General features: G+C 50.1%; 5 protein-coding genes across 5 annotated transcripts; 3 read left to right on the top strand and 2 right to left on the bottom strand.

The window, feature by feature from the left end:
• Positions 1-800: 800 nt before the first annotated feature.
• Positions 801-2,651, top strand: FIESC28_06748 (uncharacterized protein; the record flags this gene model as incomplete). The annotated part of the gene is made up of 3 exons (XM_031160891.1): positions 801-913; positions 969-2,136; positions 2,187-2,651. The coding sequence occupies 3 exons, from the start codon at positions 801-803 to the stop codon at positions 2,649-2,651; spliced, it is 1,746 nt and encodes a 581-aa protein (XP_031015062.1).
• Positions 2,652-2,930: 279 nt separating this feature from the next.
• FIESC28_06749 (uncharacterized protein) lies at positions 2,931-4,521 on the bottom strand (the record flags this gene model as incomplete). Its single annotated transcript, XM_031160892.1, has 10 exons — positions 2,931-3,282; positions 3,335-3,479; positions 3,535-3,598; positions 3,652-3,770; positions 3,828-3,911; positions 3,983-4,040; positions 4,094-4,159; positions 4,225-4,251; positions 4,331-4,343; positions 4,397-4,521. The coding sequence occupies 10 exons, from the start codon at positions 4,519-4,521 to the stop codon at positions 2,931-2,933; spliced, it is 1,053 nt and encodes a 350-aa protein (XP_031015063.1).
• Positions 4,522-4,987: 466 nt separating this feature from the next.
• Positions 4,988-7,207, top strand: FIESC28_06750 (uncharacterized protein; the record flags this gene model as incomplete). The annotated part of the gene is made up of 3 exons (XM_031160893.1): positions 4,988-5,492; positions 5,545-7,047; positions 7,101-7,207. 3 exons carry the CDS (start codon positions 4,988-4,990, stop codon positions 7,205-7,207), a joined length of 2,115 nt encoding a protein of 704 aa, XP_031015064.1.
• A 516-nt stretch (positions 7,208-7,723) lies between these two features.
• On the bottom strand, positions 7,724-10,965 carry FIESC28_06751 (uncharacterized protein; the record flags this gene model as incomplete). Its single annotated transcript, XM_031160894.1, has 3 exons — positions 7,724-8,434; positions 8,490-10,576; positions 10,641-10,965. The coding sequence occupies 3 exons, from the start codon at positions 10,963-10,965 to the stop codon at positions 7,724-7,726; spliced, it is 3,123 nt and encodes a 1,040-aa protein (XP_031015065.1).
• An 890-nt stretch (positions 10,966-11,855) lies between these two features.
• On the top strand, positions 11,856-13,379 carry FIESC28_06752 (uncharacterized protein; the record flags this gene model as incomplete). Its single annotated transcript, XM_031160895.1, has 5 exons — positions 11,856-11,936; positions 12,026-12,088; positions 12,240-12,326; positions 12,392-12,514; positions 12,588-13,379. The coding sequence occupies 5 exons, from the start codon at positions 11,856-11,858 to the stop codon at positions 13,377-13,379; spliced, it is 1,146 nt and encodes a 381-aa protein (XP_031015066.1).

Consider the following 13,379-nt stretch of genomic DNA (forward strand, 5'->3'; position numbering starts at 1 on the left):
CGATCAGGAGTCAGGTCATTCAATCTCGAAAGCTAACGTAAGGTAGTCGCGACAGCAAAGGACCGCGGTTGTTAAGTCAGGTAAGGTAAGGTTAATGTGACCCAATTTACCGAGATACTCCCTGTCGGGAAGCGGATGCAGGGTTGCGGAGCCACTGTTAATAGCTTCGCTCAGTGGTTGAGCTTAAGGCTAGCGCCTGCTCCCTCCCGCATCCATATCAGAGCTTCTATCTTGGTCAAGACCACCTAGCCAGCAGAGACGAGCCTCACGATGCAGTCTTGAGAATTGCCCAGAACTAGTTGGATGGAAGGTCACAAGTAATCTCGGAAGAACTTCATCATCAATATGTCATCATTATAGAAGAGCCCACAGGGGTTGTAAGATACCTGTAATTAATTATCAAGATCAACCAGCTAGTCTCAATACGGGGCAGGCGTAAGGGCGCATGAACAATACGCCGCCCCGGAGCTATCATTCCTGAGACACCCGTTACGTACCACATTCGAGGCAGCAAATACATCATCTGCCCCAGCAATACGGATATAGGTCAACACCAAGTTCAGTTCGCGACTCCGGTGTATGGCTAAGCTACACTTGACTCTTGCAAGGGTTAAAGACGTCGTCATCGGCGCGGTCTCAAGACTTTCGGCAACTTGTCATCCATATCTCCATTCTCCTGCTAGCGACCTTTCAAGCTCACCAGTCACCCTGCGCGGCCATACAGTCATGTGCTAGGACATTCCAGCTATCGCTCGCCCAAACACTTCCAACTTCGACCAACTACACGCCTCTCTTTAGCAATGGGGGATCACGTCGAATTCATGGCCGATGGCGGCACAGGCCAGAAACTTACATACGCCACTACGGTTGTTGCAGGCGTTGCATCTGTGGTTGCGACAATACTTTCAGTCATGTATGAACTCGTCACAAGGCTCGCAATAATGCGCAAAGCTAACGCGAACCCACAGCTCAATAATGTTGCAAGCCAAGAATTATCGCAAACCTCTTTTGCAAAGATACGTCGTCAGAATCCTTCTTATGGTGCCTATATATTCGATAGCGTCATGGACGAGCATGGTTTCCCTCAAAGCTGCCGCATTCCTTGATCCGATTCGCGATATCTACGAAGCTTTCACCATATACACATTCTTCCAGCTGCTCATTAATTATCTCGGCGGTGAACGATCTCTCATCATCATGACACACGGTCGAGCCCCGGTGCACCATCTGTGGCCGCTCAATCATGTGCTTCCCAAGGTTGACATCTCTGACCCTCACACGTTTTTGTCTATCAAGCGCGGTATCCTTCAGTATGCTTGGCTGAAACCTATCCTTGCCCTGTCGGCCATCATTATGAAAGCGACTGGGACCTATCAGGAAGGATATATTGGCCTCAGTTCAGGCTACCTATGGAGTGGTATTATTTACAATATCAGTGTCACTGTCAGTTTGTACGCGCTGGGTCTTTTCTGGGTCTGCATGAACCATGACCTGAAGCCATTCCGGCCTGTGCCCAAATTTCTATGCATCAAGCTCATCATCTTTGCTTCTTACTGGCAAGGCTTCTTTCTGTCGATTTTAGTCTTTCTTGGTGCAATCCCTGACGATGTTGAGGGATATACGTCAGATAACCTTGCGGCGGCTATTCAGGACGCTCTTATTTGTGTAGAAATGCCTATCTTTGCCGTGGCTCATTGGTATGCCTTTTCATGGCACGACTTTGCAGACAACAGCATTTTATCCGCGCGCATGCCTCTACGACACGCTTTCAAAGACGCATTCGGCATAAGGGATCTAATTGAAGACTCCAAATTAACATTCCGAGGAGACACATACGGTTATAGGATCTTTGACTCTGGTGACAAAGTAATGGCACACGAAGATTCCAAATCTCGACTGGCGAGACTCAAGGAGGGCATGAGATATGAGCGAGGTGGAAAGGGAAAGTACTGGCTTCCTAAGCCGGGAGAAGTTAACTCCACTACGCCTCTCCTTCGGGGTAATGGTGAATCTAGCGACAATCGCCCTGACCAGATCAACGAAAACACCCATGGTACTTTCGAAGAACCAGAGGTCGATGCTGACGAAGACCGCCTGTATGAACAAGCACGACAGCTGGAGTATGGTGACTGGAATGTAAGTGATCATGTCCCTCAGACACCCATCCATCCATCTAATTCGAACAGTATCCCGTAATCACGGCCAGTGAACCGTTGCGAGAGCGATATCGCTCTCCTGGGAGCTTTGGCGGCAGATCTGCCTACAACAGTCCGTCTGTGAGGTCGCCTGCGACGGAATACCCACCTACTACCAAGGGCAAACAAAGGAGTAACATGCATGTTCCGGCACGCACCCCTCAAACGGAACCTCAGGCTGAGCCTGTTGTCCCTATTAAAAAGAAGAAGAAGCCCAAGAAGGTTGTCAAGCACGAGGAACCGAACACAAGCAAACTGGGCTTGGACAAAGGACCTGCTCCTGCTGAGGTCGGTGGGCATGACGGGCAGGTCAGTCCCGGAAACAGCGGGGCAAGGACTTGGAACGATGATCATCATGAATCCGAGCATCACTCAACCTCCAATTATCAGTCGAATTATGGAACAGATGAGGATGAGTTCAGAAATGTCTGGGGGAGAGATGAAGAATCTAGATAAGAATTGCTTTGCGTATACGAAATACCCTTAAGCTTGCTTTGGTTGAATCCAACTTGAAAGCATAGCATGGAGTTATGGTTGTCGGTGTACAACAATGTCTTTATAGTCAGTCACAACTACTCATAGCGTCGCTCGAATGAATACATGCCGTTTGTTACTTGGGAACTTTGAAAACTTCCGATCAAGCTACAGGTGCTGCTTTTTCACTACCCCGTTGAATTCTCTATGCATCCTCTATACCTCAACACCGCTTTCAATCAATCAATCCAAAACCCCACCTTATGCCCAGGTCAAACTGAACACCTCAGTACCATGTCTGGAGATACCTACCTCGGAATTTCCATCGGCACTCTTAACACTAGTAGGGATCTTCTCGCCCTTCCTCTCCAGAATGATCTTGTTACCAGAAGTGTCGGACAACTTGTAGAAGCGTCGTCCGTTACGGCTGAAGAAGTCCTCAAGCTTCTCCTGGGTAACGTCCGCCTCAGAGATGACGCCACGCTCAATGGCTTCTTCGAGGCCAAGAAGAACGAGCTGCACGACATAGGGCTGAGTGAAAACACCCGCAGGTGCCTTCCCTTGCTCGGCAGATGTCTTAGACTGCAATGGGTGGGGAGCGCTATCGCTTCCACTGTAACTTTGTCAGTAAACAGAAGGGATCTTTTGGTAGAGGAAAGGCTCACAAGAAGAACTTGGTGTTGCCGCTGACGACTGCCTTGATCAAGGCGTCTCTATCAGTGGGCTTCTTGGGAATGGGCTTGCAGAAAGCGAAAGGGTCGCAGCAAGCCTCATGGGAAGTGAGGTAGAGGTGGTGAGCGGTAATAGTTGCTACATAAATTGTTAGAGGAAACCCGACCATACTGTTAAGACTGCAGGATCATACCGCCGACAGTAGGGCCACAGGCCTTGACGGCCTCTACAGCAGCAGCAGTAGTGCAATGCTCAAGCTGAACGACAATGTCAGCTTTTGTCTATACAACCATATGAGAGGCATACATACCACAATGCGCAGCTGAGGGAATCGATCGTGAAGTTGCTTCAGAGTGGGGAGGAAAGCCTCTTCCAAGGTGGTATCAGCTGGTGCAAGAGACTCGAGGACTTCTCCATGGATGTTTAAGACTGGATAGATCCCGTATGTTAGCACCACCATTCCGGGTGTTTTCGTAAATCGCTTACCAATGCCGTGCTTTTCCATAGCAGCAAACGTGTCATAGAATGCTGTGATGTCAGAAACACCACTCTCGGAATTGGTGGTGACACCTGGAAAGTGTAAGCATTTTATAATCAGCTTCTGAACAACCAGAACATGCCTTGAGGGTACAACTTGACACCAGTGACGCCAGCTTCGGCAGCTTGAGCGATCACTTCAGGAGTGACTGAAGGATGAAGCTTTTGGGAGTGAGAACGAGCTTAAGTATAGGGTGGGAATAGATGAAACTGACATAAAGAGACATAAGAAAGTTGACATCCTGAGTGATTGCAGTCAACTTGGACTTGTACTCGAGCACCTTGAGTAAATTTTGTCAAAATCGGGTTGTTCGAATGGTTGTTTGGGTGATTCGAGAGTTCATACCTGTTCTACAGAAGTGAGGGGAGGCAGCTGTGTAAGACAGTTAGTTAGATCCTTATATCAAGCCGCTTTTCTCTCATATCAACATGTTTCACAGGCAAGAACATACAAGATTAGGCATACTATTATATTTCATTAGCCTTTGAATACAGAATCTTTTCTATAGAGTCCATACACGAATACCGTATCAACTCCACCCTGACGAACAGTCGGGACTACCAAGTCCATCAACTCGCCCTGACGCAAATGAACGTGCATATCAGCCGCAGCTGGCAGTTCAAGACGCTGAATGTTCTTCATCTTGGTTCAAGTTTTGAGTCGTAATGGTGAAAAAGTTCCAGGGGATTTGTCAATGGCAACAGCAAAGTGAGCCCTGTAATAGACGCCTTAAAGATGGATCATCAACCGAAGCGCGGGGTGCAACTTTTTTTTCCCTGCCCCGCCATCTGTCTCAGCGAATGGATAGGGAACTCAAGCGTCGGATAATTTCTACAAATCAAAAACAAGCTTTCCCTTCCCATAGTCCAAGACAGGTTAGGCTTCGGATAAACCACAAGTCCGCTCCCACAGGCGGTGTGAGAAATTTGTCGGTCTGCAAAGGCAGAATCGCTTCCACGGCACAATCCCATCACCAAATCCCAGCCCTACCTTATCAATATCGCATTCAATCTGCAGCCTGCCGGTCTTCTCAGCAGTGGCTTTTGGTGGAACAGGCGTACTGAACGCCTTGCAGGACCAGGTCGTGGGCTAGGCCCTTGAGCGCGCAATGGGCCGCAAGCCCAACCCCCTTATCCTCGAGTACTTCGTCCGGGGCCCCAAGCTCAACGACAACAGTAACCGATATCCTCACACGTGCAAGCAATGCGGCGAGAACTTTCCTAAGGGTAGGATCGATAGCCTGACCACCCACATAACCAAGAAATGTCCTGCCATCTCCGAATCCGATCGTATGCGAGCCTGCCTTGAACTCCACGGTATTACGAATGCCCGAGCATCTGCTGAACGACCACCTCCCGAGACGCAGCCAAACGGACAGCCTGTAGATGTTCCCAACCTACCTCAAGGATGGAGCGCGCTCGAAACTCTCGCAGAAGCCTCGCGACAAGTTGATCTGAACGAAAACAACCGTGCTCAGAGCGTACAAGCTTCCGTAGACCCCGCCGACCCCGCCAACGCTCAGCATGTTTCGGATCGCTTTGAGCTTCACGAGCAGTTTACTCTTGATAATCCTCCTGTGAGCTACGAGAACCGACCAAATCAGGGAAACAGAGGTATGGTGGTGAATAGGGGGGATGTGAGAAGTGTTTCTAACAAGCCTGGTAGGTGTAATTCAACAGCCGCTCCCAGGAACTGAGCTATCTCCCGAAGAACGCCTCCAGGCATTGCTTCCCAATAGCGACGCTTCGCCCGACGTTTCGAACATCTCAGTTGCCGTTGCTGCCACAGCTAGGTTGAATCCGTCACTTCTTGACCCCCAGCTCGTTGACGAGAACGGTTCCGCGACGCCGCCGCCATCCATGGACATCCCAGCCTCTATCGAAACCTCACCCAGCGCAGTAACCGCTCCCGACAATGGCATTTCCCAACCCTGGGGCGAGATGACGTATTTGACGACCGCGTCGCCAGTTCCTCTCATTCATGATCACCCTCCACCACCTATACAGATGACTCGTGGTGGTGTTCGAATGGATACAAGTGATGGGCAACTTAATGGGAGGCCCCGTCATGCTAGATCTCGGTTTACTGCTGCGAGGCGCAAGGAGGTTCAAGAGGTTCGCAAGATTGGCGCCTGCATCAGGTGCAGGATTCTTCGCAAGAATTGTGGCAAAGGAACCCCGTGTGATACTTGTCGAAAAGTTCTTGCGCCGAGAGTATGGAGAACTGGCTGTGTACGAACAAGGCTCCAGGAACAACTCGACCTGTACTCGGCTGGTGTCCAGGTTGTTCTGTCCCAGAATCGCATCAATCTCTTGAAGAACCAGATAAACATGACCCATGATGGCACCATGATAGAGGTTTCACACTTCCCTGAAACTGGCAAAATCATTGTTCTTGAGGCCTTGGTTGCGCTGCTAGAGCCTAGTGAGACGCTCGCAGAACTTCGAGGCAGCAAAGATTCATTCTTCCAGGTCATCATGATCGACCAGGACAAAGAGGACGTTCCTGGCAAGGTTGAAGCTTACATGCGTGATGTCTTTCAACTATTCATTGATAGAGAGCCCTCAAAATTTATGCGCGTCACCCTGGACCTGGCGCTTCAGCAATTGCAAGAATCGGAAGACGATCTGCTTCGAAAGTCCTTGGAGTTATGGGGCCTGGTAGAAAGCATCGACCGTGAAAGGCAGTGGAACGTTGTCGAAAGACCAGCCAACAACAGCGAAGAGCCCCGGCGTATTCAAGAGGCCAAAAGCGAAAACGACGCCGACATCTACACAACCCTTTGCATGCAGCTCAACGCTGCAGCAGAGCGAAAAGCCAACAACACGTCCAAGGCTCTTTTGAGTGGCATGCACCGCGTGCTTCAGGATAGCAAAGTCAAGGTCAACTTCAAGATGTACCTGACAGCGGTTATTTTCTTAAACTGCCTTGAGAAATCTACGTGGGCCTTTAAGGCTTGGGAGCAAGATCATCTTCGTCCTGGGTGGCCTTTGGAACGAGACCCCAGTGTCTTCACACAACAGGGTAACAACCTTTCCGGGCTGTTGAAGATGCTTCTGGCGATTCGTAAGGCTCTGCCGCAAACACATCGCGATGAAACAGGCAAACTTGCTACTTCAGAGCAAGACCCTGTCATATCGACCTATTTCCAAAACATTGACCTCGACTGTAGGTATACTTGGTCTCAGTCGGCCCAAGCTCTTTGCTAACCATCGCACCAGATGACAACATCCTCACCCGACAAGAAGGACACCCTTTCTCCCCTGCAGACTCTCGATCTTTAGAAATGATGTTCTGCTCTCATCTTCTCATTACAAACTCTCCTTAGAGTAACCCCAACAGACTTGAGCAGACGACCCTTGTACACTGTTTGAGCACAGAGCACTCGACGAAAATGATGTTGAGCTGACCAACGTAATTTCAACCCGTTTAATGGTTAATGAATGGACGGAAAAAGCAAATGAATTTTGATACCACACGAAGCACGCGCGCGTATGACTAGCCAGGGGACGTTATGGCTAACGCTGTATTTCACAGGAGGTGGAGGAGAAATACACGATACAGGGTTGTGGTTGATGTCTGGCGTTTACGGTATAGAGAAAAAGAAGCAAGATACCTCGAGTTTTCTTGGTGGAAATGTATGGTATTACTGTACTTGTAACCAAAATGCCTTCATTAGGATTGATCATGTATCATCGTTATTACTTGCTCCGCTAAATTCTCGACTACAGTACTTCATCCATCACAGCTCATTTGAATACGTAGAATCCATTGTCGTTGTGTCGCTATCGTCATTCTTCTCTTGGCTGTTTGCGGTGCTATAACCAGACATTTCAAGAGCCTTCTAGGCTGAAATGCCCGATACACCACTGTTGTTCCTGCTAGGACCGTGACCAGGTCGTTTTGGCTTCTTGAAGCAAGCAAATTCGTTCTTACTTGCCTCTCTTAGACGTTTGAGAACAGTGCGCATCTCGGTTAACTCGCCCTGCAGACGTGCGCGAGCATCGTTGTCTGTACGCGCATCAAGTTCCTGGTAGATCTGACTCTGTAGTTCCGAAGCCCGTTCCGAAGTGTAGTGGCTGAGTGTTTGAGCAACAAATTCGACATCGAGGGTCGCTTGCATAAGGGCTTCCAGAGTGTATCGTGGGCGGCGTCGGAATGCTTCCAAGAGTTGGATAGACGTCTGCTCAAGAAGGAAAGATAGGACTTCGACTGTAAGAGCCGGGGCAGTAGTAGATACTTGTGAGTGGACAAGAACAAGGGTGAGGAGAGCCTCATAGACGTATGGCTTGGCGACTTGCGTGCGTTGCCCTTGACCAGGAGCCCAATCAGGTGCTGATATGCCAGATTGAATGACATCGCGCAGTCTCTCAATCGACTGTTTGGTGTAAGATTGAAAGAGCCGTTCGTGGATTTGCCCAAGGACTTCGCGAATTTTCTTGGACTCATCAGTTAACTTGACAGAGAATGCGTTTTCAAACTGCAGGTTGAGACTCGGCACCACTTGTGACCGAAGCGATGAAAGGTTGCTCAGCGTCATGAGCATACGGATATTCTAGAAAGCAAATGTCAGTTTCATGTCATAGTCCAAGCCAAGTATAAAAACTCACCCTGTCTCCTGAGTCTAAAGCTCCTTTGCCCGCCATAGTCGGTGCTGCGGCCGACGCAAGAGATCTTTCACTATCAATCGACCAGTCGTCTTCGGTCTTCTTCAACGATCTCTCAGCATTCTCGACCATGCCGCTCAAGGCCTTGTACAGCGTGGTCACATATTGGCTGCGAACCATCTGAAGAAGTTTGGTCGGTGGGGGCAAGACAATATCTCCCGAACCGGACCTAGACATAGCATCGGGGATATAGAGAATCTTCTGCATGCCCAACAAGACTGCTCCTTCGAAAGCAGCGAAGCTGGCTGGCATGCGTGTCACATCACCCATCTCAACGGAACGTTGCCAATCCTCGACATGCTTAATGTTCTCAGCATCTCGATTCCAGGCGGCACACAATGCTGTCACACAGCGCTCTCGAGAACCTCCAACAAGACTTCTCAGGCGATCGAGTACCTGACCTTCCCCTGACTCGATTGGCTCAATACACGCCAAGTCGCCTGCCCCAGCGCCTACCAGAGTCAGCATTTTAGATAAGTAATGTACACCACTGATAGAATTTGACCATGGAGGCCAGAAAGCCAGCTTTTCCCAAACCTCGCCCCTTTTGGGTGACGGAGGGGGCATGTTGTTTGGGTCAAAGTTGAAACGAGGATCTCGTGGAGATGCCAAAGAGTCAGAGCCGGGTGTCCCTGGAACCGGCGTCTTAGGAAGTGGTGAAAAGAGCAACGAGACATCTTCAGGAGGCATATCCACAAAGAAAGAATAAGCATGTTCTCGAAGCAAGTCTACCAGCTCCACAGCCCCCTTTCTCAATTCGTTGATACTATCCTGTGATAGCTCGTGGTGATGCCGAGACTCACCACGGTATCCTACAGGAAGAGCGGCTTGGGCAGAACCATTGATGAATCCTTGCACTGTTTGCCAGAACTCTATGACCTCGCCCAAGATTCCTTCACTCGATAGTAGACTCGTAAGGAACGACAGCATCTTTTCCCACAGTTCTATCACATCAGGTGAGTCAAACGTCAGAGGTTTGTCTTCGATCACTGGTCGGCCTAAAGAGCGAAGATGCGCAGCAATCGTGTTGGGGTGGGGTTTATCATTGCTGGCCAGCCTGCGACGAAGCACCTCAATCTCAACCTTCGAACGGTCTGCTGTCGACTGGATCTTGCCTTTGAGGTGATCATATCTACTCAAAAGCCAAACCCAGATCGGATTGTCGTCAGCGCCCAGTTCCAACAGTAATCCGATGAGTTCCATATGCTGGTCTTGTATGCGACCAGTTGCGCCTGCACCATCTGTCCTTGATGCTGTGTAAAGTGTGACAAGCCGTTTCCATACGTCGCGTTTGAAAAGGCGAATCTGCTGATCCACGTCATGCCACATTCTTCCTGCTATCAACAGCTGGTAGAGTTGTGGCTCTGTGGGTGTCTCTTGTCCGAGTTCCTCCGCCAGTTGTCGACTTTCGTCCGCAATTTTTCTGGCCCTTGTGAACTCATCGACCAGCGACTCATAGTCCTTCCGCTTGATACTGTCTGCTATTGACGTGCTCAGCTCCACATAATCTTTGAACCGAGTCAGATGGTTTGAAACTGTTTTCAAATTCTCTTCCTTCTCTCTTCCACCCAAAGCGGGGCCCCAGACGTCCTCAGCTTTTGCTGAGACCTCAAGCAGCGGACCCTTGATACCCAGAACACCATACTCGCTTTCCTTTATCAAGGCATTCTTCTTTCGCGTATCAGTGCTTGTGGACGTCAGGGTGTTGTTGATCCCAAGCCCAGCGCCTACCATACTGTTCCGATAGCTGCGGCGTTGGGCTGCATTGGAAGCACCTGGGTTGTTCGGGTCAGGTGGCTCAACCCCACGATATTTCATCTCCTTATAGACGTTATCTATAGTTGCCTTGGCTTTCACGAATCTTTCAAAGTTGGTCTCGACCAGGACCTTGAGGGATGCTGACTTTTGATCAATGGACTGTGAGAGAACATCAAGACCTGTAAGCAGGCTTCGAGTATCGGCAGTGGCATGCATCTGAGAAAGAAAGAGCGCAGGCGAGAAAGTTGTTGAGGAGAGCAGGAACCGGTTACCTAATTTGATTATCCAAAGTCAATTCACAATCTCAGAACAAGTTGTCATGATGCGAAAACGTACGTAGTCGGTGATCATCTTGGAGGGGTAAACCAAGATGCTTGAGCGTTCTGACGACACTATCAGTCGTCCCAAGAGGATCCGGTTCATCCTTTTGCACGATATTTCCAACGCCTCCTTGGTCGTCCTCTCTAGGGATATTGCTCTTCCGTTGGCTCACAGCTCTCTCAAGCGCCTGGTATCGAGACTGTCTTCTCTTCAGGGCAGCGCCCTTCTCGTCCTCGCCATCTTCGTCGCGGTCCTCCAAATCTTTCTCGGCAGGCCATTCTGTAGGATACAAGGTCGGAATCTGGTAAAAGTCGAGGATAGTACGTTCCATATCGGCCATGGTGGCGGTTATGATGGCCTAATGGGTGGTTAATTAGGGGATGCGTCGCATGCTCGAGTGGTCGAGCTTATATTATGCCCAAAAGGCGGAATCGCGAGGAATCGTTCTCTGGTATGGGAATAAGGTATTGGTGACTTAAAATTGAGCGGTAGAACCTGCTGGATATGTCTAATCTATCAGGCGCATTGTTGGAAACGAATGATTGAATACTAATGCTGGGAAGCTAGGAGGTTAGGTAGCTCATGTGTAGATGTGGCTGGGGAACTGAGCTATGGGATTCGAATGTGGCATTGATTTGATGGTGTGGCTTGTCAAGCTCAACCTTTGGAGCCTGCCTGCCTGTGACGTGCATGAAACATCCACCGATCTTGTAGCTCAAAATGGTAAGTGAAAGCCGTGGTAGCGGATGCCCACCGGCCCCTCGTTACTCGGAGCAAGGCCCTCAAAATGCGAGCCAGTAGAGAAAAAAAATTGGCAAGCGTAAGTCCGCGCGGGATACGAGGCTGTAGCCGAAAGGAACCCATGAGAAGGCCTGGAAAAGACGCGAAATAGTGGGTAACAGTGGGTAAATCAAGGCATTTACAGCGACTGGCCCCGCTATTGCCCGTGGCTAGCAGTGGCTACTGGGGGTTTTCCTGCTGTCAAGATGTGGCGCAAACGCCATGAAAAGCAGCATTGGCCATTCAGAGTCGGATTTGGTTGGTTTTGGGGTTGGGTTGGTTTGGGTTCAGTCGACTTCATAGGTCGGTTGTTTTCTTCCTCTCTTTCTATTTCTTGTCGTCACGCTTTTCCCATTATACTCTCTACTCTCCTCTTTACCTTGCATCATCTTGTCTCTGTCCCTCAAGCTGCATCAAGGTAGTTAAGTCTATTTGCTCGCTCTCTTCAAAATGCTGGCCATTCGAGCTCTCCGAACTCCCGCCTCCAGGCAAGCCCTGCGCGCTGCTGCTCCCCGCGCTGCCGTTTTCTACGTATGAGATCACCACCACAATTTGCCCGGATTCGCTACAATTTAGTCCGAGCACTACATGAACAGTTTACTTACTTTTTTTTGATACAGAACCGATGCTACTCGACCTCTGGCGAACGAGTTGCTAAGTACAACGGTACCAAGGATTCCAATGTACGTTTTGCGCTCTCTCATAATACAGCTTTCAGACGATGCTAGCGCTCGGCTGAACCGAGCATGAGGCCGAGATAAAATAGCTCAGTCGCAACACAATGCTTGGCTATAGCCTCAATTGCAATTGACATAGTACTAACATAAAGCGCAGGGCAACTTCCTGGTCAGTTTGATTGAGGGTGACGGTATCGGCCCTGAGATCGCCCAGTCCGTCAAGGACATCTTCGCCGCCGCCAAGGTTCGTCATGACAACCCGTATAAGTCACCCAAAAAATGCAATCATGCTAACACAACCCCGTTTAGACCCCCATTGCTTGGGAGCCTGTCGATGTCACCCCCATTATCAAGGACGGCAAGACCGCTATCCCTGATGCTGCCATTGAGAACATCCAGAAGAACAAGATTGCCCTCAAGGGTCCTCTCGCTGTACGTTGACATGAGCGCAAAGCTATCTGCCAGGCGCATCGCATATGGCTCAATGGCTAACACCGACCTTTAGACTCCCGTTGGCAAGGGCCACGTCTCTCTCAACCTTACCCTCCGCCGAACCTTCAACCTCTTCGCTAACTTGCGACCCTGCCGCTCCGTCGCTGGCTACGAGACCCCTTACGACAACGTCGACACTGTCCTGATCCGAGAGAACACCGAGGGTGAATACTCTGGTATTGAGCACGTTGTTGTCGACGGTGTTGTACAGAGCATCAAGCTCATTACTCGCGAGGCTTCCGAGCGTGTCCTCCGATTCGCCTTCCAGCACGCCGAGTCCATTGGCCGCAAGAAGGTCCGCGTCGTCCACAAGGCTACTATCATGAAGCTCTCCGACGGTCTTTTCCTCAAGGTCGCTCAGGAGGTCGCCAAGGACTTCCCCGGTATTGAGTTCGACGCCGAGCTTCTCGACAACAGCTGTCTCAAGATGGTCACTGACCCTACCCCCTACAACGACAAGGTCCTTGTTATGCCCAACCTCTACGGTGACATTCTCTCCGACATGTGCGCCGGTCTGATCGGTGGTCTCGGTCTCACCCCCTCCGGAAACATTGGTGATGAGTGCTCTATCTTCGAGGCTGTCCACGGTTCCGCTCCCGATATTGCTGGCAAGAACCTTGCCAACCCCACTGCCCTCCTCCTCAGCTCCATCATGATGCTGCGACACATGGGTCTCACCGAGCACGCCTCTCGCATTGAGAAGGCCATCTTTGATACCCTCGCCGAGGGCAAGGCTCTGACTGGCGATCTCGGTGGTAAGGCCAAGACCAACGAGTACGCTTCCGCCATTATCTCCAGGCTGTAA

This window comes from Fusarium coffeatum, assembly GCF_003316985.1.
Source record: "Fusarium coffeatum strain FIESC_28 chromosome Unknown BRIP53273_contig_143, whole genome shotgun sequence".
Lineage (NCBI taxonomy): Eukaryota > Fungi > Ascomycota > Sordariomycetes > Hypocreales > Nectriaceae > Fusarium > Fusarium coffeatum.